A 24,558-nucleotide genomic window follows, 5' to 3' on the forward strand; every position below is an offset into this window, starting at 1 on the left:
CCGCAGCACAGGGCCGGCGGCAGGACGCTGGCGGAGGCATCACGCCGTCGCCCTGGCAAAACGGCACTAGAAAGCCTGGGGAAGGTCGAGAAGGTCGAGGACTGCATCGAGCATTAGCGAGGCAAACGTCGCCTGGTCGAAAAACGCGCGGCGAAAGCGGAGCGCGGAGCACACCGGAGCCCTCCGTGTCTGGCCGCCGGCCGGGGCGCCGCCGCGCTGCGTCCGGAACGCCGCCGTCCCACAGTGGGCCAGAAGCCGGTGGAGGCGGCCGAAACTCCGGACGCGTTTTGAGCTCCAGAGTCGCTAAATGGGACTCGAACCGAACGTGTGACCCCACCAATGGATTGCTCGTTCGGAGAGCAGTCCATTGGTGGGGCCACACGTTCGGCTCTAGTCCCATTTAGCGACTCTGGAGCTCAAAACGCGTCTGGAGTTTTGGCCGCCTCCATCGGCTTCTGGCCCACTGAGCGTCCTGGCGAGGCGAGGCGAGGCGAACCCGGGCGGACGCGGCCACGCGGCCGATCGCGAGCCCAGAGAACCCAAGGCTCGGGCATGAAGATCACCTGTGTACTCATCATGTCGCCTACGTGGTTAATTTTTGGTTGTTTACAAGATTTTTTCACGGGTCTGACTTGATATAATGTTGAAAGTGGTAAATTGGAGAGATAAAGTCCAAGGCAGCGCAACGCTCGGCCCCACCTTCCGCCTTGTGCCCGGGCGTGCCCTTGCGTGGTATTTCCGCGAAATGCCAAATGAGTGCTGCGCGCTGCAGACGACTGACTTCCTCCACCTGCAGGGCCTCCAGGGCCTCCGCGACTTCGCCGGCGAGGCGGCCGCGCGGCACTTGACTCGGAGTTTGCTGCCCCGTCATCGCCCGCGCCGTACCGCGCTCTGCGGCCGACTGAGCCGTTCCGTCGCTCCGTCTCTGTCGCACTCATGGGGCGTCCCGTGGGGGTGCGAGAGAGACGGAGCGACGAGATCCCTTCGACAGCGCTCGGCCCGCCGGTCTTTACCCGTGTTTACAGTGAGCGCGCAGCGCGCGGGGCGCACGCCACCCGCACTGCTTTCTCCGCGGCAGGTCCGCGACATGACGGTCCGCGCCCCGCGTCCACGGCCAGCAGGCCCTCGGCGACGTCCTCGGGGCAGCGCCGAGTTTGCCCGGCCACGGCGGCCACGGCGGCCACGGCGGCCACCCCGCGGGGGAAAGGGCCGGGCAGGCGCAGCCAGGCGCCAGCGTCCGGACCCCATCGGCCGCCACGCCGTCGCCTCGCCGCCTCGGCAGACAGAGCGACTGAGCAGCTACGTGACCCGACCCTGGCCGCCCTGCCCCGCCACTCCTTTCTCCAACAAAATAAATTGGGATCGCTTGCAGCGCATTTTGTTCCCGACTGAGTGCTGCTCCGCGCAAGGCTCCGCGGCCAGGTCGAGTGACCGGCCGGGTCGAGGCAGAGAGGCCGAGCCTCCAGCACGCTCCAGAAAGACTCGGCCGGGCGGGCGGAATCCGCGCTGGGCCGGGCTCCTCGCCGGGCTCTCAGCATGCGCTCCGCTCGCTCCGCTCCGGAAAAGCTCTCGGCCGCCCCGGCCCGGCCGCCCCCCGGTTCACTCCGGGGCTCCGGCGCTCCGGCATGCTGGCGCTAGAGCTGGCGCTAGAGCTGGCACGCTCCGGGGCCACGATCCAGGAATGGGGGCCGCGCTTTGCCACAGGCTGCACACCGATTCCGAGAGTCCATTTTCGTCGCTCTGTCTCTCTCGCACTCATGGGGCGTGCCGTCTCGGCGCGAGAGAGACAGAGCGACGAAAACGGACTCGCTGCAGCACGCCGCGTCTCGCCACGCCTCGCGTCCGCGGCAGCGACAATCTTCGCGAGGAAGCGGAAGGCGAGCGCTGCCAGGATAACAACTCACTTGGCGTGGAAGTCCTCGAAGTCCTCCTGCTGCTCGGCGATGGACGCGTCCAGGTCCAGGTACGGGCCGAAGTCGCCATCCTTGTAGAGCTGCAGGGCGGCATCGTCCAGCTGCAACACGCAGGACGGGCCGTGTCAAAGGGACCGCTCTGATGCTCACGCACGCGCAGACAGACACACTCACAGACACACACACACACACACACACACACAGAGACGCATATTCACACATTCACAAACGGCGGCCCTCTTGGCGGACTGCCATTCGGACGCAGGAGGAAGAGGTGTGAGAAAATAGGGCGGCCTGCGCGGCGCGGCGCTCGGACGACTAAGACTAGACGCACTCCGTCGTCTCGACTCGACTCCGTCCCACGCATCAGTCCCAGTTCAGCCGAGCCATACCGCCGTGCCCTGCGGCCGGCAGCCAAAAAAAAAAAACAACGGCAAAAAACCAAAGCTTGACGACTTTCACAGTGCCGGTACCGCTGTCCTGCGCAACTATAGTCCAGGATTTTGGCGGTCATTCGGCTGCCGCGGCGGCGTCCAGGTCGTCTGGGTCGTCTGCGTCCCGCGCTGCGTGGAGTCATCCCGACGCCTTTCCCTCGACGCCTGCCCCGCCCACTCGGCGGGCTCGCCGTCGTCCGAACGCTTGGCGGTGTGGGAGCGGCCGGCGCGTCCTTTATCCCGAGGATGTAGAGCAGAAACGGCGGCCTGCAGTCCTGCACCGCCCGGCACCGCCATTCCGAACATCACTGCTCTCGTCGCTCGGCGTCTCTCTCGCATTCACGCGGCTACGCCGCTGGCGCGAGGGAGAGAGATAGAGCGACGAAAGCAGAGTGCGGAATCAGCCTGCTTGCGGGAGCTGACCTCGGCGCCGTCCTCAGGTGCGTCTTCGGGGCGGTGCAGCAGGACATCAGCGTCACGACCAGTGTGCAAAGTGGGGGTCTCTAGGCCTCTTCGCTAGAGCAACCAAGTCCTAGGACTCTAGGCTGGAGGAACCAAGTTCTAGGACTCCAGGCTAGAGTAACCAAGTCCTAGGACTCTTGGCCACAGTAACCAAGTCCTTGAACTCCAGGCTAGAGTACCCAGCTGGGACCTGGCCCAGCTTGAACCAGGCTAGAGTAACCAAGTCCTAGGACTCTTGGACAGTCTAGCTAGAGTAACGCCAAGTCCTTGAACTCCAGGCTAGAGTAACCAAGTCCTATTTTCTAGGCTTAGCTCAAGTTCTAGCTCCAGGCAGTAACTTAAGTCCTAGGGACCTAGGCTAGGTAACCAGTCCTACCAAAGGCTAGAGTAACAAACCTAGACCGGGAACCCGGGTCCTCCCAGGACTAGAGTAAGCAAGTCCTAGGACTCTGACAGACACAAGTCCTAGGCTGTAAGTAACCAAGTCTAGCTAGGCTAGAGAAACCAAGTCCTCGGACTGTAGGCTAGAGAAACCAAGTCCTAGGACTCTAGGCCAGGGCATGCGCGCTGCGCTGCGCGGCGCCGCGTCACGTCCTCGGCGCGGCGCTCGTCCGGACCAGCAGGACCAGCAATGCGGCTTGCCGCGTCGCCGCGATCGGGCCGGCACTGCGGGACACCGGGACGACGGCGCAGCCCGGGAAGATCCGTTCGAATAAAATGGGGACGAGGAAAGAGGAAGCAGGAGGTATTGAACCCGTGGCCTGGAGCACGGCACAAAAACTCTGCAAAATTTCAAAGTTTTGCCGACAGTTTGGTCGGTGCTTCCCTACCTTGTGCGGTCAAGGCGCTGCCAAGGCGGGGCATAAAAGAGCAGGGTGTTAAAAGTAACGCCAAGTCGCGGGAGGGCTTTGACCGCTAGAAGCCGTCAAAAGTTGGCAAAAATTGCAGCGTTCGAGTCCCTATTATAAGTTTGATGCTCGGAGAAAGGCGACTTACGCCTCGAGAGTTCGCTCCATGACTCGTGCCGACGGTTGCGATACGGAACGGACTTGATAACAGTGGTGGATCATCAAACAGTGCGGGGCGTTTAAATCCCCGCGAGGGACGGGCGCGGCGGCGCGGCGCGGCGCAGGGCGGGCACTGCGGCCGCGGGGCTGGAGCCGCGATCCATCACAATGAATGACGCTAAATTAATGGTGAGGTGAGGAGGTGGGCACCAAGCCGCTTGCTGCCGGCAAGGCGGGGCGTGGCGGGGCGTGGCGGGGCGTGGCCGGGCGTGGAGTGGCGGGCCGGCGCGGGGCACAGCCCCAGGAAACGCACATTTCAGTTTCACACCTCACGAGCCCGCGCGCCGCTGCACGCAAAGATCAGCGGGTCAGCGGTCCGGGACGGACGGGCCGGCCGGCCTGTCGCGGCGGAGCGGCGGGGCCGGATGATATTTGCTCTCAAAATGTTATTCGTCGGCCGCTAGTCAAAACAATACGGTCACGATCTCCGCTCCGCGTGGCCGGGGGCGCTGCCGGCACTGCGTGTGAGCGTGCGCGCGGCCCCGGAGCACGCCGTGGCGGCGGCCGCGGGTCGAGCTGTCCGTCCGCGACGTCCGTTCATCACGCGTTCGCCGATCGGCTGCCGTCGGCGACTCGGCGGCCAAAGAGGCGGCGGCGCAGAAACAGGGCACTCCTTGGGCGGCGGGGGCGCCGCGTCAGCTTGGTTTCGGAAACCCCCGGCTTCCCTGGTCGGGCTTTATTTGCGGCCCGCTGAGCTGTCCCCGCGGCCCTCCCGATGGCGCCCCGCCCCGCCCCGCCCCGCTTCGCCCCACTCACTTCGCTAAGACTGCAGCCACTCGTTCCATTATGCCTTTGTGCCTCGCGGCTTGAGGCCGAGCGGTGCGCCGCCGCGCCTGCTGCGTGTGGGAGGGTCGCGCCAAGCCGCGCCAAGCTATTTCCGCACTCGGGGGCCTCGTCCCTGCAGCGCCCTGCAGCGTCCCTGCAGCGTCCCTGCAGCGTCCCTGCAGCGTCCCTGCAGCGTCGACCCGCAGCGCCTCCGGTCCGCGGTCCCTCCCCGGTCCCCGCGGGTTGCCCGCGCGCCCTGCCGGCCGCGGTTCGGCCCCTGGCGCTTGCGTCGCGTGCCCGTGCCGCGCCCGCCGGATTACGGCCCTGGCGCTTGCCGCTCATTTCGGGATGTCCCGGTGCCCTGGCTGCCCTGGCTGCCCTGACGGTGCCCTGACCGCCTGGCCGTCCGCTGCCTCGAGCCGGAACCGGGCCCTTTCCGGTGCCCTGGCGGTGCCCTGGCGGTGCCCTGACCGCCTGGCCGTCCGCTGCCTCGAGCCGGAACCGGGCCCTTTCCGGTGCCCTGGCGGTGCCCTGACCGGTGCCCTGACCGCCTGGCCGTCCGCTGCCTCGAGCCGGAACCGGGCCCTTTCCGGTGCCCTGGCGGTGCCCTGGCGGTGCCCTGACCGCCTGGCCGTCCGCTGCCTCGAGCCGGAACCGGGCCCTTTCCGGTGCCCTGGCGGTGCCCGCGGCCTCCGGTGCGTCGTGCGGAGCGTGCGGTACGTGCCAGGCGTGGACATGAAGTCGACACGAAGTCGACGCGGAGTGCCTCACGGCCTTGGTGGCGGCTAATCGCGCATCGCGCACCGCGGCGCACCGGCCCGCCGCGCGGACTAGTTGGACGGGAACGGGTTCCAGTTTGACGCGGCTAACAGTTACCCCACATCTACATCATGACGACCCGGCGCGTCACCGGGCCTGGGCCGCCCCAAGCAGTGCAGGTGGGCGAAGACCGAGGCGAAGACGGAAGACGGCGAAGAACCGACATCGCGACGTGGCATCAGAATACCCCAGCCGGCGGACGGCACGGCCGGGACGGCACGGCCGGGACGGCTGCGACGGCTACCGGTGTGACGGACGACCAGCGTGCAGGCGACGACGACGCGCCAACCCTCCGCGACGCGACCGCCGCGCCGCGCCACGCCCGGGATGCTATACGGCCAGGCCGCGTGGCGCGCGCGTTTATTCTGAGCTGCCCCAGTTTTACCTGTCGTCACAACCACACACACAAACATACACACACAAACGCACGCACACACGTGCTTCCACTCCGTTTTGACGCGGGGACGTGCACACGTTTGGTCAACGACTTCACGTATGACACACACACACACACACACACACACACACACACACACACGACGGTCGTGCCTGGCGGGGTGAGGCGAGGCGAGGCGCGGACAGGATCCGCGCGCCAATCCTGGCGGGGACTCCGGGACGTCCCGCGGGACGGGAGGCGGGACGGGATGATACCCGTTCCCAGAAGATGATGTGGCGGATCGGTCCGCGCCCCGCGCCCCCGCGCCGCGCCGCCGCCGCCCGCCCCGCCCCGCCACGCCGATCGCCAAGGATCGCCCGCCGTCCGCGCCAAAGTGATTTATGCAGGATGAGTGAGTACTGTTATCCGTATGTTTGCAGCGTTTATCAGACGAGTTGCAGTCCGAAGGGGTTTCCTCCTCGGCGCCCCGCCCCGCCCCGCCCCGCCCCGCCCCGACGGCTCGGCAAGAAATCAAGGTGCCAGGTGCTATTATTAAGCGCATTCGGTGCGCGGCAGGGCGAGGCGGCGGCCGTCGCCGGACTCCAGCGCGAGTTGGGACTCTGCGACGCGCTGCACGGGCTGCACACGTCACACGCCACCCTGATTTCGGTGCCGGCCGTCAGCGAGCCGGAAGCGCGGCCCTGTTGGCCGGCAAGCCAGGAAGGGACGGACAGCCGGCGGCCAGGGACAGGGCCTCGGCGGCCTCCTCGCGCGCCGAGCGGCCGGGCAGCGGAGCAGCGCCAAGCCTGGCCAAGCCCCGCGACAATAATACTTCCGCTACAAACGCGCCACACCGGGCCTATTTACCCAGGCAAACAGGTCCAGGACAAATACAAACACACACAAACACGCACGCACACGCGCACACGCACGCACACACGCACACACACACAGGTGCACAAGGCAAGGCCTCGCTCGTAAAGCTAGGCGTCATAACAGCGCCCTTTTCAATTCGAATCAGGGAGCTGCGCGCGGCGCATGGCTGCGCTATTCGGCGGCTGAACGACCGGGCGTGTTCGGGGCGCGACCCGAGGCCCGAATGGCGCGACCCGAGCCGCCGAGCGTGGAGCCGAGCGTGGAGCCGAGCGTGGAGCGACGCGACGTCAGTCTCGGCCATCGGCGCTCGGCCGCCTGCGAAGTCCCGGGTAGACCGCCCCGCAACACACGGCTGCGGCGGCGCGGCCTACCTCCCAGGCGCTCCCCGCTGCTGCCGCTGTCGCCGACACGCTCTGAGGACGTTCGAATTTCGCCGAGTGTTTTAAATTTTATTGTTTGTTAAACGCGTGTCGTATTTGGTTATTTGCTGAAAGGCGTCCACTGTCGGCAGAGCGTGCAAGGGCTACAAGCTCGCCGTGGTTCTCGAGGAAGCGTGGCTGGGTGGCGCGCCGTGGCGGTCCACGCGCGAGGCCCGGCCGGCCCGGCCGCGGGGTGTAGGGTTTGAGTGGGCGCCCCGGTGCGTGGGGATTTTAGCACTGCTGCCGGCCTGGCGGCCTGGCGGCTTGGCCCCGCGCTGTATATTTAGAATTCCGCTGGGCCGGCCGAGGGCGCGGCGGCCCGGCACAGCCTCAGCCCCGCGCGACCCCGCGGCGGACCAGAGTCAAGTCGCTCGCGCCGGTCGTGAGTCGCGACGCGCGGTCCTCGCCCTGGTCGTGCTGGTCCTGCCCCGGGCCCTGCCCCGAGCCCTGCCCAGACCGGCGGCCTCGGCGACCCTCGCTGCGTCGCGCCACTGGAATTTCGATTCGGCGTTTCTCACGGCGACGCCTATCCCCAGCCCGGTCCGCGGGCCGATTCCGAACACTGCTTCTCTCTGTCTCTCTCGCTCCCATGGGGCGGCCCGCACCGCCCGTACGGGTGCGAGAGAGACAACCTGCTCGGAAGCAGCCTGCCGGCGGGATGTCCATCCTAATGGCGACGCCGCGCCTTGACTGGCCGGGGTCTTTGGAATGGAAGACACTCCGCTCGGCGGGACGCGCCGCCGCGGCCGCCGCACTGCAGTGCACTGCACCTCCACCGGCCGGAGTCCGCCGGAGTCTTTGGAATGGAAGACACTCCACTCGGCAGGACGCCGGATGCTCAGCCAGCGCGATTCTTAATATTTCTTCCTTTTTTCACGCCTCTGTGACAGCAGCAGCGGCAGTTTTGAGAAAAAGTCACCGGAGGGAGGCGGGGATTTGGCTAGAACTACACGAAGTCCTCGAAGCACGATTTAAAACAAGATGAGGGGGAAGGGGAGGTGCGGGGGAAAAAAGGGGACAAGATTCCTTCCGCAGCCTATTTTGTCAAAGGGCCGGACAGCGCGGAGCCGCGTTGCCATGCTGTGTAGACAATCCTCTTGGAATGATGGATAGGCCAGATGTCCTAACGATGCCCCTTCTAGCCGCTACCGCTGCCACCGCCGCTGCCGCCGCTGCCGCCGCTAGCCGGCGTGCCCCGGCGTGCCCCGGCGTGCCGGCCCGGCCCCGATGCAGCCTACGCGGCAAGAAAACACAGTTTACCTAGCCCTAATAATGTATAGTCTGCACCGCGGCACGCGTGCGCCGAGCGGAGTCGGCGGCCACGGCGGCGCGGAGAGGGACGAACGGGGCAAAGAAAAAGAGGCGCGCGCCGCATTAAAGTTATCCAAGCCCGCCGCGCGCTTGGAAGCGCTCGAAGCACGCGCCGTCCACTCATTTCAGTCCATTAAACAACGAATGGGCGCCGAATGGGCGCCGAATGGGCGCGCATCGATGACAAGCTCGACTCAGAGGGATGATGAATGGCCGTGGACGTCTCGGGGGAATTACTTGGGGATGGGCTTGACGCGCTTGACGCGCGGCTAAACTCCAGAGCCGTAGCTTTGCTTAGGGAGGTCTCCTGGAAAAATAAACATGAGGCAACCACCACCAGCAGCGACAGGACAGACCCTCCACCGGGGCGACGGTCTAGGCCGTCTTGACGGACTCACCCGCTGGGGCGCGCGCAGCAGGCGGTGCACGGCGGCGAGCTGCTCGGCGAGCGGCAGCACGGTGCTGAAGCAGTGGAGCGGCGGGCGCGCCGGCTCCGGGAAGCTGGACGCGTACGCGAAGGGGTCCGTGTCGTTGAGGTACTGCACGCGGCACGTGACCCAGGCGCCCATCGCCCCGCCCGGCGCCACGCCCAGCCCGGGGCCCAGGGCCGGGCCCAGCGGCGGCAGCGACCCCACCAGCGTCATCGGCGACCCTCCCAGCCCGGGCAGTCCGCCCCCGAGGCCGCCGCCATTCTCCGGCGGGGCGCCACCCACGCCACCCCGCGGCGGCGGCGCCGGCGCCCCCGACGCCCCGCGAGCCCCGTTCTCGACCCGCATGGGTGCGGCGCCTCCCTCACGCAGCCATGGGGCTGCAGCGCTGCTGCTGCAAGACAAGAAGGGGGTGCTCCTGAAGAGACTGGCGAGCATCTCTCTCTCGGTGACACCCGACCCCGCGAGGTCAACGACGCCGTGCCGCCGGCGGCCCCACGGTGCCCCCAACCCGAAAACAACTGACCCCGGCCTGCCCCAACCCCATCCCCGGCCCTGTCTGGTCTGGTCTAGTCTGGTCTGGCAGGCCATGGCGGTACTAGTTGCCGGACCACCCCCGTCCGGCACCGCTTTTGAAATCACCTACGAAGTCCGAGAAGCCGCAAAAACATCAATTCAACAAAAGTCACAACGGAATTACATTAAATCAGTATGCCTCCATACTTTAGATGAGCTTCAAACGAGTCTATATCATTTCTCCTACCTAAATGTTCGCCTACCTGTCTATTTCGCCTACCTGTCTATTTCGCCTACCTAATAAAAATATTGAATAAAAATATTCAATAAAATATTGCCATTTTTCGCCTACCTATAGTTCGCCTACCTAATAAAAAAATTAAATAAAAATATTCAACAAAAAAACGAAAAAATCGGCGGCAAAAAGTGGCAATACGAAAGTCTCAAGGAGACCCGCCGATCAGCTTCGGTGTTCTTATGGGAACCGGGCCTTCATCCGACGCTCCCTGCCGCGCAATTCGACAGATTAGTGGGTTCGTATTGGGCTGGCCCACCCGAAGTGCGCGCGGTTTCTGTGGTACAGTGAGAGTCCAGATTCAGAGGCCTTACCTCAGAGGGGTCACATTGGGTATTTGAACCCGCGACCCCGAGTGCCGAGTCTAGTCAACTCCTCTACCCTGACCGCTCAGCCACCGAACCAGCTTGTCGGCGGCGATGTCGCAACTCCTCTTGAGCTGCCGTTCGAGAAATCTAGTCCCGAAAAAATGGTACTTTGAGCGGTCTCGAACCCGGGACCTGCTGCTCCCCACATCATGCTCTTAACCACTGAGCCACCGGGACGCCATGGCACCCGCCCTGCCTGCGCTGGTACTCAATCTTCTCTGGATATACCTCCCCAAGCAATTGGTCGCCGAAAAAATTGTGTATACTACCGGTCCCGAACCCGGGACCTGCTGCGTCCCACATTATGCTCTTAACCACTGAGCCACCGGGACGCCATGGCACCCGCCCTGCCTGCGCTGGTACTCAATCTTCTCTGGATATACCTCCCCAAGCAATTGGTCGCCGAAAAAATTGTGTATACTACCGGTCCCGAACCCGGGACCTGCCACTTCCCACAACGTGCTCGTAACCGCTGAGCCACCGGGACGCCATGACACCCGCCCTGCCTGCGCTGGTACTCAATCTTCTCTGGATATACCTCCCCAAGCAATTGGTCGCCGAAAAAATTGTGTATACTACCGGTCCCGAACCCGGGACCTGCTGCTTCCCACATCATGCTCTTAACCGCTCAGCCACCGGGACGCCATGGCACCCGCCCTGCCAGCGCTGGTACTGAATCCTCTCCGAATGAACCTCGTCAAGAAGTCGGTTGCCTCTGCCGAAAAATATGGTCATGGTACTAGTCTCGAACCCGAGACCTGCCAGTTAGGAACACAGCACTCTAACCACGGCGCTACCAAGTTACTACGCACGCTAGTAACCTAGCGCCAAACTTCAATAGCCACCCATCTTGCTTGATGCTGGACAAATAATAACTTCGGCGATGGGGTGAGCGCTGGGCATAGCAACCAAGTAGCGCGGTGGTTAGAGTGCTGCGTTCCTAACTGGCAGGTCTCGGGTTCGAGACTAGTACCATGACCATATTTTTCGGCAGAGGCAACCGACTTCTTGACGAGGTTCATTCGGAGAGGATTGAGTACCAGCGCTGGCAGTGCGGGTGCCATGGCACCCCGGTGGCTCAGTGGCTAAGAGCATGATGTGGGAAGCAGCAGGTCCCGGGTTCGGGACCGGTAGTATACACAATTTTTTCGGCGATCAATTGCTTGGGGAGGTATATCCAGAGAAGATTGAGTACCAGCGCAGGCAGGGCGGGTGTCATGGCGTCCCGGTGGCTCAGCGGTTAAGAGCATGATGTGGGAAGCAGCAGGTCCCGGGTTCGGGACCGGTAGTATACACAATTTTTTCGGCGACCAATTGCTTGGGGAGGTATATCCAGAGAAGATTGAGTACCAGCGCAGGCAGGGCGGGTGCCATGGCGCCCCGGTGGCTCAGTGGCTAAGAGCATGATGTGGGAAGCAGCAGGTCCCGGGTTCGGGACCGGTAGTATATACAATTTTTTCGGCGACCAATTGCTTGGGGAGGTATATCCAGAGAAGATTGAGTACCAGCGCAGGCAGGGCGGGTGCCATGGCGTCCCGGTGGCTCAGTGGTTAAGAGCATGATGTGGGGAGCAGCAGGTCCCGGGTTCGAGACCGCTCAAAGTACCATTTTTTCGGGACCAGATTTCTCGAACGGCAGCTCAAGAGGAGTTGCGACATCGCCGCCGACAAGCTGGTTCGGTGGCTGAGCGGTCAGGGTAGAGGAGTTGACTAGACTCGGCACTCGGGGTCGCGGGTTCAAATACCCAATGTGACCCCTCTGAGGTAAGGCCTCTGAATCTGGACTCTCACTGTACCACAGAAACCGCGCGCACTTCGGGTGGGCCAGCCCAATACGAACCCACTAATCTGTCGAATTGCGCGGCAGGGAGCGTCGGATGAAGGCCCGGTTCCCATAAGAACACCGAAGCTGATCGGCGGGTCTCCTTGAGACTTTCGTATTGCCACTTTTTGCCGCCGATTTTTTCGTTTTTTTGTTGAATATTTTTATTTAATTTTTTTATTAGGTAGGCGAACTATAGGTAGGCGAAAAATGGCAATATTTTATTGAATATTTTTATTCAATATTTTTATTAGGTAGGCGAAATAGACAGGTAGGCGAACATTTAGGTAGGAGAAATGAACAACTCCCCTTCAAACAAATAAAATTAATTGATGTAATTTTTGCAGTAGATTGTACAACGGAGTCGTACGCCACCCTCCCTTGCAATCTGACCCTACGATCTAGACGGAGCTTTTCTTAGCCGATGCAAGAGCTTGAGCTATGATCGCCGGCGGCGAGATGGGGGGCAGTACCGGTGAGCACCACTCCCATCGCAGCCCTTCGGCAAAAAATTAACATTATTGTCTTTTATTGTTTTGCGTGTCTAGGAGCATGTTTAACGCGTTTGTTTTGTAGGAGCATGTTTAACGCGTTTGTTTTGTTGCCTGACAACGGGGATACTGCGTAGACGTAGTCCCGAGTGTAAGTTGGTAAAGTCTTTGGTAAATTGCTGTATTCTTGTCTTCTTGGGATTTCACGGCGTTTCCAGTGGAGGTACCAGGGGGCGACCCCGTTGCCTCGGTGTGGCCGGGTCTGGCTAAGCGAGGTAATTACCTCCGCGTGCATTGACTGCATTGTCTACACGGCGCGGGCTGCCTCGCCACTTCCGCACGCCCCCACACTGTAGGGCCCCACCGGCCCCACACTGTAGGCCCCACCCGCAGCGCGACAAGCCGCCGCCGCCCCTCAGAAGAAGAAAAAGTTGGACGGTTCGCCAAGTTGCACGAGACTTCTGCAACTTTTCCCTATTGCCCCTAATCTGCCGCGCTGCGCCGAGAGGCTACACTACAAAAGTGGCCGAGTGGCTACACTATAAGTGCCGAGTGGCAAACCCTCGCGGCCATTACGGACGGCATAACCCATCCGCGGCACTGCAGACTGATTCCGAGCGTCGTTTTCTTCGCCCTGTCTCTCTCCAGCCCTTGCGGGACGCCAAAGGAATGCGAGAGAGACAGCGCGACGAGAGAATCGGTCTGCAGTCCGCGCGGCCCGAACGGCGTGCGGCCCCGCAGTTGACCCCCTCATCCTTCACGGCCTCCGCTGCCTCCGCGTCCGGATGGCCGCCGGCCGACCCTGCTCGCTTATCGTCGCGGTGCTGGCGGGGCTGGCGGTGCCCCGGGCCGCCCTGGCCACGCACTCGACGCACTCCACGCGGTGCACCCTGACGTGTACGGATGGCGCGGCCGCGGCGCCGCGGTGCTTACTGCCCGACGCCGCACCGCGCAAGGCACCGCGCCGTACCCGCCTTTGAGCAATGGGTAGGTTGAGCGAGAGCGATGGGTATCGGGGCAACCCCGTTCATCGCGCAGTCCGTCGTTCGGTCGGTCACGCCAGCCGCGCCAGCCGCGCCAGCCCGGATGGATTAGGGATGCCCTTCGGCCTGCCTTCGGCCGGGCTTCGGCACTGCGTCGAGCATCGCTCCCCTCGGCCGTCTTTACCGCGGAGCCGCGCGGATAGGCCGGATAGCCCGGATAGCCCGGATAGGACGTACCTACACTGTGCGGGCCGCGGACTCGCGGACAGCCGATGGGCTGCCAATGGGACGACTGCACTGTGAGCACTGTGTGCACGACATCGCGGCTAAAAGTTCACACACAGCTAACGGGCCCGGCCTACCCCGTACCCTTGCCGGTACCGATAGTCGTACTACTCCGGTCTTTCCAGTGTGAGCGTGCGCGTGTGTGTGTGTGTACAGGTCCGTGTGTGTGTGTGGACCGCCTCTGATTCCCTCCTGGCCGTGTGCCGGTGTGTATGTGTGTAGTCGCGTCGTTTCTATACTCCGACAATTTAGATGTTGGCTACGGTTCTAACTCATCCCGCACACAGCACACATACACACTCACACACGCGGCCTCACGCACACACACGCCGCAAGGCAAGTATTGCGGGCGTGAGGTTGCTCTTGCTGTTGAGCAAGTTTTCTCCGAAAAAAGTCGAGTTTCTCCGCAAGGACTCGACCTCGACCTCTAGCCAGGTCGGGGCGGCATAGTCAGGCATAGCCGGGCACAAGCACGGCCTGCATGCTCAACCAAATATTTTTGAATAATCGTTGCGGTCAGAGCGCGCATGCTGCCGGCGTTGCTGGCGTCAGTGCCCCGTCCGCGCCCCCCGCGGCCCCAAACCACACGACCTTGACCTATCGCACCGGTGTGGCCAACTGACCCGCGCACACGGCCTGGAGCGCGTGGCGCTGGCCGGAGAGAGTTCGATGCTGGTGACAAGCATACACGGCACGGCACGGCACGGCACGGCCCGGCAGCAAGAAGCCAGCCAGAGAGGCTCGACCCGTTTGGAATTGCGGCTCCGGCCGAGAGCCCCTCCAATCAACGGGCTCGTGTCGATGCCCCATCGTGCAGGCCGTGGTGCAGGCTGCGGTGCGACCCCCCGGCACTCACAGCCACCAGCCGCAGCGGGGGCGCCGAAGCAGCGCGTCCGTCGTCGGCGGTCCAAGGCCCCACGGCCCAGCGGCCCAACGCACCATGCTTTCTTCTCGCCATTTCATCTTTTTTTGCCGCCCGGCAGCAGGCAAGTGCAACAGGGCCTCCTCACTGTAAATGGCCATAAGCGGAATGCTGGCCAGTTCAGGCTGCCTGCGACTTTCTCATCAGCCTTGAGTGGTGCGCGCCGTGCCGCGCCGCGCCACGCCGCGCCGTGTGGTGCCCGTCCCGCCACAGCCGCCACTGCCTTGGCCACTGCCGCCGATGGCTCCGTACTCCGTGCGCTATTGGCGCGGCCGCGATCGGTAGGCCAGCCGGCCGGCGGGCAGGCAGGCCACCGCGTCGCGCTGCTGCGTTGCGTCGCCGCGGCGGCCCTGACCGTCACCGCTGGAATGCGGCACCGCGGACCCGCGGACAGCCATGGGCGTAGTCATGGCGACGGCCGCACAGTGCACCGACAGTGTACCGACAGTGTCGCACACATTCAACCGCTTCCTCCTTTTCGCGCCTTTCGCTCCCGTCAGGCCATTAGCTACGCCGGCGCCTCGTGCGGGTCAGAGGTCACCGCCAACGCCGGCCACGCGCGGAGCACGGCGGAGCCGGGGCGTCGCCGCGACCGCCGTCAGCGTGCGGGCTGTCCAGCTGGGAGCCAGGATGCCTCCAGGACGCCTCCAGGACGCCGCCAGGACGCCTCCAGGACGCCGCCAGGACGCCGCCAGGACGCCGCCAGGACGCCGCCAGGACGCCGCCAGGACGCCGCCAGGACGCCGCCAGGACGCCGTAACGGTAACACTACATAACAATACGGCAGGTAGCCGCGGGGGCCGATGGGCCGATGGGCCGCGATGGTCCCGCACGGGGCGCGGTGGACCTCCGCGGACTTCCCCGCCGCCACGAGCCGCCTCCAGGGGGCAGCCCCCTCCCCCCCCTCTTCCTTCCCGTTTCCGAGCGAACTCACCGCGCGTATTCATAGTGGCGCCCAGTTCGCGGGGGGTCCGCGTATCACTCGAGATATCATGTCCAGTTATCGTGGCTATCTGCGCGTCTATTCCCCCCCCTCCCCCTCCCGGTCCTCTGTGTCCCCTTCATGGTCCCCGTGTGCGCGGCTAACGGTAGTTTACCCGAGCGGCGGCAGCAACCGATGCGACATACATTTCTAATATTCAGCATCGCGAGCTAGTGTGTGTGAGTATGTGTGTGTCTGTGTTAGTCTGTGTTTGTATGTACAGTACAGTAGTACTCTCTCCAACAGGCCTCCCTGGACGTTGCGTCCCCTTCCTCACATTCTTTACGCGTCCGTAAGCACAGCATGAACGTGTGTGTGTGTGTGTGTGTGTGTGTGTGTGTGTGTGTGTGTGTGTGTGTGTGCGTGTGTCGGTATGTTTGTGTGTTTGCGCAGGATGAAGAGGCTCCTGTTCTTCATTCATCGACAAGTTCCAAACTTCGCCTTTTTATTTCTTACAGAACTTTTTACCCAGTGCCGTCCGCCGAAAGTGGCCGAATAACTTGATACTAATTACCGCTCTCTAGAATAAACATTTCAGGCCCGGCGGTGTCAGGGTGCCAGCGTGCCAGCCGGGCGTGCGTCAGGCAGGTGTCAGCGGGCTGATTATCTGCGCCCCGCGGCAGCCTCGCCTCATGGCTGCCTCATGGCTGCCTCATGGCTGCCTCTTGGCTGCCTCATGGCTGCCTCTTGGCTGCCTCATGGCTGCCTCATGGCTGCCTCATGGCTGCCTCATGGCTGCCTCATGGCTGCCTCATGGCTGCCTCATGGCTGCCTCATGGCTGCCTCATGGCTGCCTCATGGCTGCCTCATGGCTGTCTCTTGGCTGCCTCATGGCTGCCTGGCCCACGGCAGCGCTGCATCCGTAAAATGGATTCGGCCGAAACGCGCGCCCGGCCCAGCCAGTGGTCGGACTCCGTCTCTCGCACACTGGCGGGCCGCCCCTGCTTGGGTGCGAGAGAGACAGCGCGGCGAAGCACTGCCGTTCGGAATCAGCCCGCAGGCCAGAGGCAGCCAGAGGCCCGTCCGTCAACCGCAACAACAACACGTCGCCGTGACGGCAGCGGCAGCGCAGCGCGGCCATGGCGCAGCCCACCCCATCGGCTGGCCCGGCCCGAAATACGAGGCGCTGCAGGGCTTCCCTTTGCGAAGCCCACTGCCCACCGCCTGGGCGCGCCCACCGAATAGCTAATCGCACCGCAACCTGGGACACGTGTTTACCGAGGGTCAAACACGGCGCCCGTTCGCGGGGCGCGTCCCAGTCCCACAGTGGGGCGGCGGCCCCCAAATGTGTTTTGGTTTTGGCAGGGCTTACGCGGAAACGCCAACGCCACGCTCCTCATGATTGATTTTTCACTTTGTTGTTGTTGTTTTGCGATACTGCTCACGGGGCGCGATCATCCGTGAGAAGTTTCTCCCGGGCGGCGTGTGGCCGTGCGGCGCCGTTTGGCTTTGCCGCCCTTTCCTTTCGCCGTGCACCCATTTTGAATAACCCGGCCGGCGTGCTGCAGACCCTGCAGGCCCTGCAGGCCAGGCCCCGCGGACCGCGCCGCGCCGGCACTCCGCGCCCCGCGCGCCGCTCCACGACGAGATAGGGAGCGATCGGGCGCGCCGATACTTTATTATTGTGAGAGTCTCAAACACGGATTCGAGAAGTATTTCCGCGCTGCGCTGGGCTGCGCTGCGCCGCGCGTGCGCCGTGTCCAGTCGTGACCCGTGTACACGTTGAATCGTAGCTTAATTGACACGCCGCCCTCGGTGCCTCGGTGCGCCCGGCGCGCCCATCGAGGCCACAAACTGGGACCATCAGCCAATCAGCGCCTCGACTGACGGCCCGGACGGATAAAGGCTAATCAAGTGCTGCTCGCCGGGGAGAGGGGGAAAAAATGAGTTTAGAAAAAGGTAAGAGTACAAAAAGCGACGCGGCATGACGACTCTCGTTTCCGCCTTCCTTGCGTGTGTGGATGGCTCGTGCCATTTGCCTCGGACACCACAGAGTGCCGGCGTGCCGCGGTGCCGCGGGGGAAGGCCGCCGCCGCCGCGACCGCAGCTCTAGCCACCACGCGCCGCCGGGACTCGCCGAAAGCTGTAATCTGGCCGTGGCCGACGTGGCCGTGGCCTTTGCGAGGACGCCGCGGACGCCCGGACGTCGCAGCGCGCGGCAGCGCGCAGCTTTCGCCACTTCTCCCTAATTTCACGGCAAGAATGTGATGCACTTGGCCGCCGCAGCGCCGCCCCCGCCTTTGGACTTTGGACTGCCTCTGGCTTTGCCTCTGGCGTTGCCTCTCTGGGCGCCTCTGGGCGCGCGCCGGGGAAGCGCGGCCCGGAGCAGCCTTACCCAACGCCGTGGCCACGCCCGCCCCGAACCCACCGCCGAACGCGCCCGGGCGCCCATCACTGGGTGGCTCTGCCATTCTCGATTCTCGCATGAAATCGCCGTGGACGCGCCGCCGCCGTAACCCGGGCGGCCAAAAGGGTGGCCGTCATCGCTTCCGGACTCGACTTCGCCGAGGAGGGCGACGTGGAGAACGTGCCCGCGTTGTGTAACGGGTGCTTGACCAGCCCACGCCGAGATGGATTTGTTTTGAGTGAAAAACGCGCGACAGCTGCGCGGCGGCGGCGCGGCCGGCAACGGCAGTGCACCGGCGCGGCGTTCTCCAAAGACCATCTCGAGGTTAGTCAGTTCCGCTCGCCGGCCGCGCCACCGGCTAAATGCACCGCCTGCTCATGTTTTCTAATAAGAATAAGTAGTCACACACACAGGCGCGCGCGCTCACACACACGCACGCGGGCCGCACACGCGCATCGTCGCGTAGCGCAAGCATTTAAACCGAGCCACCAGTAGGAATATACATCTTGTCGGCGGTCGGTCGGTCGGTCGGCCCTCACGCCCCGGGGCGAGGACTGACTGACCCACCGCACTGCACCCCTGCGCCCTCCTGCAGGCCGACTCCGAACCGAACCGAACCGAACCGAACCGCGCTTTCGTCGCTCCGTCTCTCTCGCACTCGTCGCGCGTCCGCAGGGCCCGCAGGCGTGCGAGAGAGACAGCGGCAAGCTCGGAATCAAACAGTCGCGCCGCCTGCACACGTCATACCGTCATTACAGCGTAGCGGCGTGGCGTACCCAGAAATTAGTCGGCCAGTGAATGGAATGGGCCGGCATTCAATAGCGCGCCCGGACGGGCCGGGACGGGACGAGCCGATCACTGCGACAAAAAACTACAATCCCGTTTATTTTCATGCCGGGCTTTACTGTACGTAGTTTGAGGTGCCGGGTTCGCACTGTATACTTTTTTCGACAGCTCGTTCCGGTCCCCAAACATACAAGGGATTCACTGTTGTTTTCTTTCTTGTCACCGGGATGTGGCAGCGCGGACGTCGTGGACGTCGCGGACGTCGTGGACCTCGCCGGGCACGCTGTCGTTGACGTCCACGACGCGAGGCGCCTTTCACCCGCGCGACCCGCCGCGTGTCCGCACGCACGCGCACGCGGACACGTTCGCACGACCAGACCGCGCCGCCCGCGCACCCCGAGGCCGCGGCCAACAAGCCGGCCTTGATCGTGGCGATTGCGCCGCGAGCGGGCTGCAGCGGACTGGCCGGGGTGGCACGACGCGACGCCTGCGGACTGATGCCGAGGGTCGCGTTCGTCGCTCTGTCTCTCTCGCACCTTCACGGGACGCCCCGTGAGTGCGAGAGAGACAGAGCGACGAGAAGGACCCTCGGATTCTATCCACAGGCCGCCAGGCACGGATCGGAAGAGGCAAACGCTTCCCGCCGCCGCTACCGGGACTCGAAGCCGCGACCTGCGACACTCTTACTCGCTGGTCAGCAATTCGGCGAGGCGCGTTCGCTTTCTACACCAGCGGCTCGGCCAGGCCGGCCTCGCACGACAGGGCGCGAGACACGGCGCCCCGCCCGGGGCAACGCGGTGCTCCTCCAAGCGGATACAACGTAATGTGGGAAGGTTTCCCAGGCCGGCCGCGGCCCCGCGGGGCCGCTGCCTGCATGACAGTGCGGCTGGATGTGCATGTGAGCGCGGCGCGCGCAAAGCCAAATCACTTTTACCGCGGCGAGAAAACCGTCGTGCCGATTCCCCCGACTGTCTCCAAGTCTCGTCCGTGCGCCCCTCGCCTCGACACAACAAACACGCGGCATGCTTTATCACCTGCGAGATAAGGACTCTCTCCGCCACGCCCTCCAAGGGCGGCCCTCTGCGTTCGCTGAGATTCGCACTCGGTGCGTGCTTCCCTCGAAACGGAGGCTCGGGCCGAGGCACAGTGGGCCAGAAGACCAGCGTCGCGGCGGCCAAACCTCTGGACGCGTTTTGAGCTCCACTGTCGCTAAACAGGACTCGAACCGAGCGTGTGACCCCACCAATGGATTCCTCGTTCGGAGGGCAATCCATTGCTGGGGTCACACGGTCGGTTCGAGTGCCGCTTAGCGACTGTGGAGCTCAAAACGCGTCCGGGGTTTTGACCGCCGCCACCGGTCTTCTGGCCCACTGTGCGAGGCGGGATGGGGAAGTAGGGAAGCCCTTGGCAGCCCTTGGCAGCCCTTGGCAGCCCTTGGCGCATCCCTTGGCCGGCCCTTAGGCCCTCGGCCCTTGACGAGACGAGGCGCACTTCCTGCCAGCTGCCCCCCGTCCGCGCGGCACGGCGTAGCACGGCGTAGCACGGCGTAGCACAGCGTAGCACGCCGCGGCATGCATCAGCAGGCGGAAGGCCCGCGACGGAAGCTGACTTATGAGGCGCTCCTGGGAAGCCCCGCCCCGCCGCACCACCGCCGGAAGCTCGACGACCATGACGCCGCGCCGCCAAAATATTCGCGACCGTCTGGTGCGCTGGCGGGGACCTGGCCGGGACCTGGCCGGGACCTGGCGGGGACCGCAAGCAAGGGCGCGGCGGCGCGGCGACTCGGCGATGCGCTGGCCTTATCAGGACTCGCTGCAGGAGCGAGAGAGATAGAGAGAGTGCGACGGAGAGCTAGAGAGAGAAAGAGGCCGCCTCGCCTTGCAGGGCCGCGCCACAAGTATGGAGCAGGTTACCGCAGGCGAATCTCGGCTCGTCTGATTCCGAGAGTCGTTTTCGTCGCGTTGTCTCTCTCGCGCCTACCGGGGACGCTCTGATGAGTGTGAGAGAGACAGGGCGACGAAAACGACACTCGGAATCAGTGCGCAGCAGAGCCACGCGCCGTGCCCGGCCAGGCCGAGTCGGCCAAGCAGCGTGCCCCGCGAGGGGAATTCATAAAGGTAATCACGATCGAGCCTCCTCCTCGCCATATTGTTCTCGTGGCCGTCCTGGCCGTCCTGGCCGCTGCGGCCGTTGTTGTCCCGATAGCGCGACATCTCCCTATTCTCATGCAAAAGGGTTCGCAGACGCACGACGGCCTGGCCGGCCTGCCGAGCCTCTGTTGTCGCCTCGCCTTCCCTTCGGTCGGGCCTTCCGGTCCGACGCGAGTCAGACGCAGTCAGACGCAGTCCGGCTTTCTTTCTTTCGCGACGCCGGGGACCCAGTTTCCCAATATCTTTGACGGGGCCGCGACGGCGGCGTCCTGGTCCCTTCCCTGGTCCTGTACAGTGCGGTAGGGCAGTGAGTCCGCCGCGACCTTTCCTGTGTGGGCCTCGCCCTGCCTCGCCCTGCCCTGCCTCGCCCTGCCCTGCCTCGCCTCGCGGTCTGCGGCTAGAAAGTGTGCCCTCAACTGATGCCATTGTCACCTCGCCTCGCCTCGCCCGCCCCGTGTAGCCCCGTGTGGTGACCTAACGCGCCGCGCCACGTCACACACACACACACACTCTCTCTCTCTCTCTCACACACACACACACACACACACACACACACACACACACACACAAGCATACGCGCGTGGCGAAAATGAGTGCTGTCTCGGCCCAACCTGTGCAATGTCATGGATACGCCTTTCGCCACCTGATTAGCCAGGGCGTTGACATCCTCTTGATAGGAGCCCAATGTCGTCCCGGGTTTCCCTCTGCCGACTTCGGCTGGCTTCGCCTTGTCAACGCGATAGTCCCAAAAGCAGGTCGCGCCCGCCCCGCCCCGCCCCGCCCCGCCCCGCCCTCACACGCCCTCGACGACCAGACCAGACCACTGCACTTACGCGCCCCCGTGGGGGCTCCCGAGGGGCACCGTGGGGCGCACCGGCAGGCCCCGCGTGGGGTCGCGAACTGGTGGCGAACGCCTTCGCGGGTCGCCGCCTGAGGCTGTCAGTCAGTCAGGGGCAACTCGCACCAACCTGCAGGGAACACTCACTAAGATCACGAAGACAAACGCACACGAGATCCGCGGGCGCGCGCAACACAAACACACACACACACACTCGCACGCGCGCTCGTGGAGACAAGACACTATAGGTCCGCCGGGTCAGTGCTCGTCGCAGCACTCGACGTGCATCTCGCGCGCTTCCGTCCGTCCGAGGCGAGCCACAGCGATCTCCACCGTGCCGGGTGCCGGCTTGGACCGCACTGCGGCTGCGGCTGGGCCTGGGCTGGGCCGGGCAGGCGGAGCAGGGGCAGAGGCCCCAGCGCGGCGGCGGCTGCGGCCCGGGTAGGGGGCGGGGAAGGGGCGGGAATGTCTTGGAGACCGGCTCGCTGCGGCCGCCCCACCACCGTGGGAATTCTGACGGTGGTGTGCCCCGAGCCCGGCCGGCCGCGGCGACCAGGCGGCGGCCGACCCGCCCAGAGGGGCCCAGAGGGGCCCAGAGGCCGCCCCACCCCCACACCTGGCCGGCGCGTGGCGGCCGCGGCGGCCGTCGGGGGATGTCGCGATCGGGGCTTCGCTGTGAACAGCGGCGCGTCGCGGGGCGTCGGGCAGTGCGACCCGACCGGCCGACCCGACGGTCAGATCGGCAGCACCAGTGCGGCAATGCCCTCCCCGGCGGCCGACTGACCGCCAGTGATCCTGCAAAAGGCACTGCCAGAGGCGCAGACGTTGGAGAAAAATACTTGGAAAAATTTAAAACTGGTGACGCGTGCCAATAAACCGTGCAAAAAAAAAGTCTCCGCCAAAAAAAAAAAAAAACTGCTGAATTTCATCTTTCCGTCGGGGCTCTCCCCGCTCGGCCCTTGGCATTTAAAGTGCCGCTATTTCGGGCATTTTATGCCCGTCTCGGCTGTCCTGTGCCGAACCAGCCGAACGCCTCGGCAGGAAGAGAGGCCGGAGGGGCGTTAACGATACGCGTACGCGGCGGACGCTGCCCCGCTGCCCCGCTGCCCCGCTCCCCGACCAGCCGAACTTCCAATTTATATACGACGGCCTGTCCCGCGTCCAGAAAACACTCGCTTCTTGTAACGAGTAAATTTGCATTCTCTCGACTCCTGCCATTGCCGGAGAAGCGCGGTCATGTTTAGTCGCGTTGTCGGCGGCTCTGCTCGACCTTAGCCCGTCTGACACGGGTTCGAAACCCGATCAATTTACTTTTCGAAGTTGCCGTAAATTATTTTTGTCAAGCCGAGACACAGCCAAACCTTCAACACGGTCACTTCGCGAACCGTTATCAAGTCTGGCGCGGTGGTTTTTGCCCGTGGGTGTTGACGAGTCCGCAGTCCGCCCTCGCCGCCGTCGGTGCACTGATTACAACCGGCCAGGCAGGCGGCCGGGCAGCCAGGCAGGCGGCAGGAAGCCCCAAAGACAGGGGCTCCTCGCCGTGACGTCAGCTGGCCGTCAACAGGTGCAGCCATGTGCAGCGCGGGCGGGCCGTGGCGGCGGAGGCCAAGTTTACGAGATTACGATCCGCGGCCGCCACCTGCGGAGGGACACAGCTGACTGCTAATGCCCCGGCATTCTTCCCCGGCGATGTCAACGAACCACGCCTCGGGCCAGGCCGCCACGCCGCCACGCCGCGGGCCCTGGGGCCTGGAGCGAGCAAGGCGCAGTGAGCCTTTCCCGAACTGCGCCATGTCTGTGCGGCCGACTGATTTGGCACAGCGTCGCTCTGTCTCTCTCGCACCTACACAAAACGCCCTGAGAGTGTAAGAGAGAGCGAGAGAGCGGTGTTTGGTTCGGGATCGCTCCGCTGAGCGGCGGCCACCTCGTGTCGGTCACACAGTGGGGCTTCCTGCCCTGGCTGCCCTGCATCGCGGCCCGGATCATCGGCCACACGGCTTCGGGCCTTCGGGCCGGACAGGGCAAGGCGGGGCGCGGGGGGGCGGGGCGGCCGGGTGACGGAGTGCGGCGTCATCTGCATGTCCATGGCCCGGCCTCGGCCCGGCCTCGGCCCGTCACGGTTCACCGCCGCTCAATAAATGGGTGGCACCAGCAGGCTGATCCACTGTTTGTCACTCCGTCTCCCTCACGCCCTTGAGGGACGCGCCATGAGTGCGACAGAGACAGAGCGACGAAAGCGGAGCTCGGGATCAGTGTGCAGGCCCCGCCCCGCCCTGCCGGTGCGGGCCCAACGGGGTGAATCCGCGCAGTGAGGCCCTCGGCCTGTCTCTCTCGTACCTGTGCGGGACGTCCCATGAGTGCGAGCGAGAGAGAGTCCTGCAGCGCGATTCTCGCACTCCGGCGGATGCAAAGCGCGTCACCCTAATTCCAATTGGCGCGCTGGCTCGCTTGCTCCGCCTTGCAGCGCCTTGCGCAACCCCGTTCCGTTCGAGACGGGACGCGTCCGAGCGGCGGCGTGCAGTCCGAGGCGGTCCGGGTGGGCCGCCGTCTCGCACGCACCCCGCCCGCCGCCGCGCCGCCGCACCGCCACGCCGCACCGCCACGCCGCAAAGACAAGCAGTCATTTAAAACGATTTTTCACGCGCCCGGCTGCCGGCTCGGACCGCGTCATGGCGGCGCGGCGGCCGCTCAAAGGCTGCTGCTGCCTGGTCCAAAGGGCTGCCAGAGGCTGTCGACGGCCGCGCTCCGGCGGCCTTTTGTGCAGCTCGCACGGCCCCGCGTCGCCCCGCGTCGCCCCGCGGCACCGCGAGGAGGCCGCCGAGTGCGTCGGGCAGGTCATGTCCGAGGCATGGCCGAGGACCGCGACGACGACGACGGATTAAAAAAGGGCGAGACGGACCGTTG

The 24,558-nt window shown here is 64.4% G+C and overlaps 1 protein-coding gene across 1 annotated transcript in view; it reads right to left on the reverse strand.

Moving 5' to 3' along the window:
- LOC117653034 (FH1/FH2 domain-containing protein 3) overlaps positions 1–24,558 on the reverse strand; it is a 58,242-nt gene that overhangs the window by 21,158 nt on the left and 12,526 nt on the right. The window contains exon 5 of the mRNA XM_034398375.1: positions 1,905–2,014. Coding sequence (XP_034254266.1) covers positions 1,905–2,014 — 110 coding nt within the window. The remainder of the gene's footprint in view (positions 1–1,904; positions 2,015–24,558) is intronic.

Source organism: Thrips palmi, unplaced genomic scaffold, assembly GCF_012932325.1.
Source record: "Thrips palmi isolate BJ-2018 unplaced genomic scaffold, TpBJ-2018v1 HiC_scaffold_8, whole genome shotgun sequence".
In the NCBI taxonomy this organism is placed as follows: Eukaryota; Metazoa; Arthropoda; class Insecta; order Thysanoptera; family Thripidae; genus Thrips; species Thrips palmi.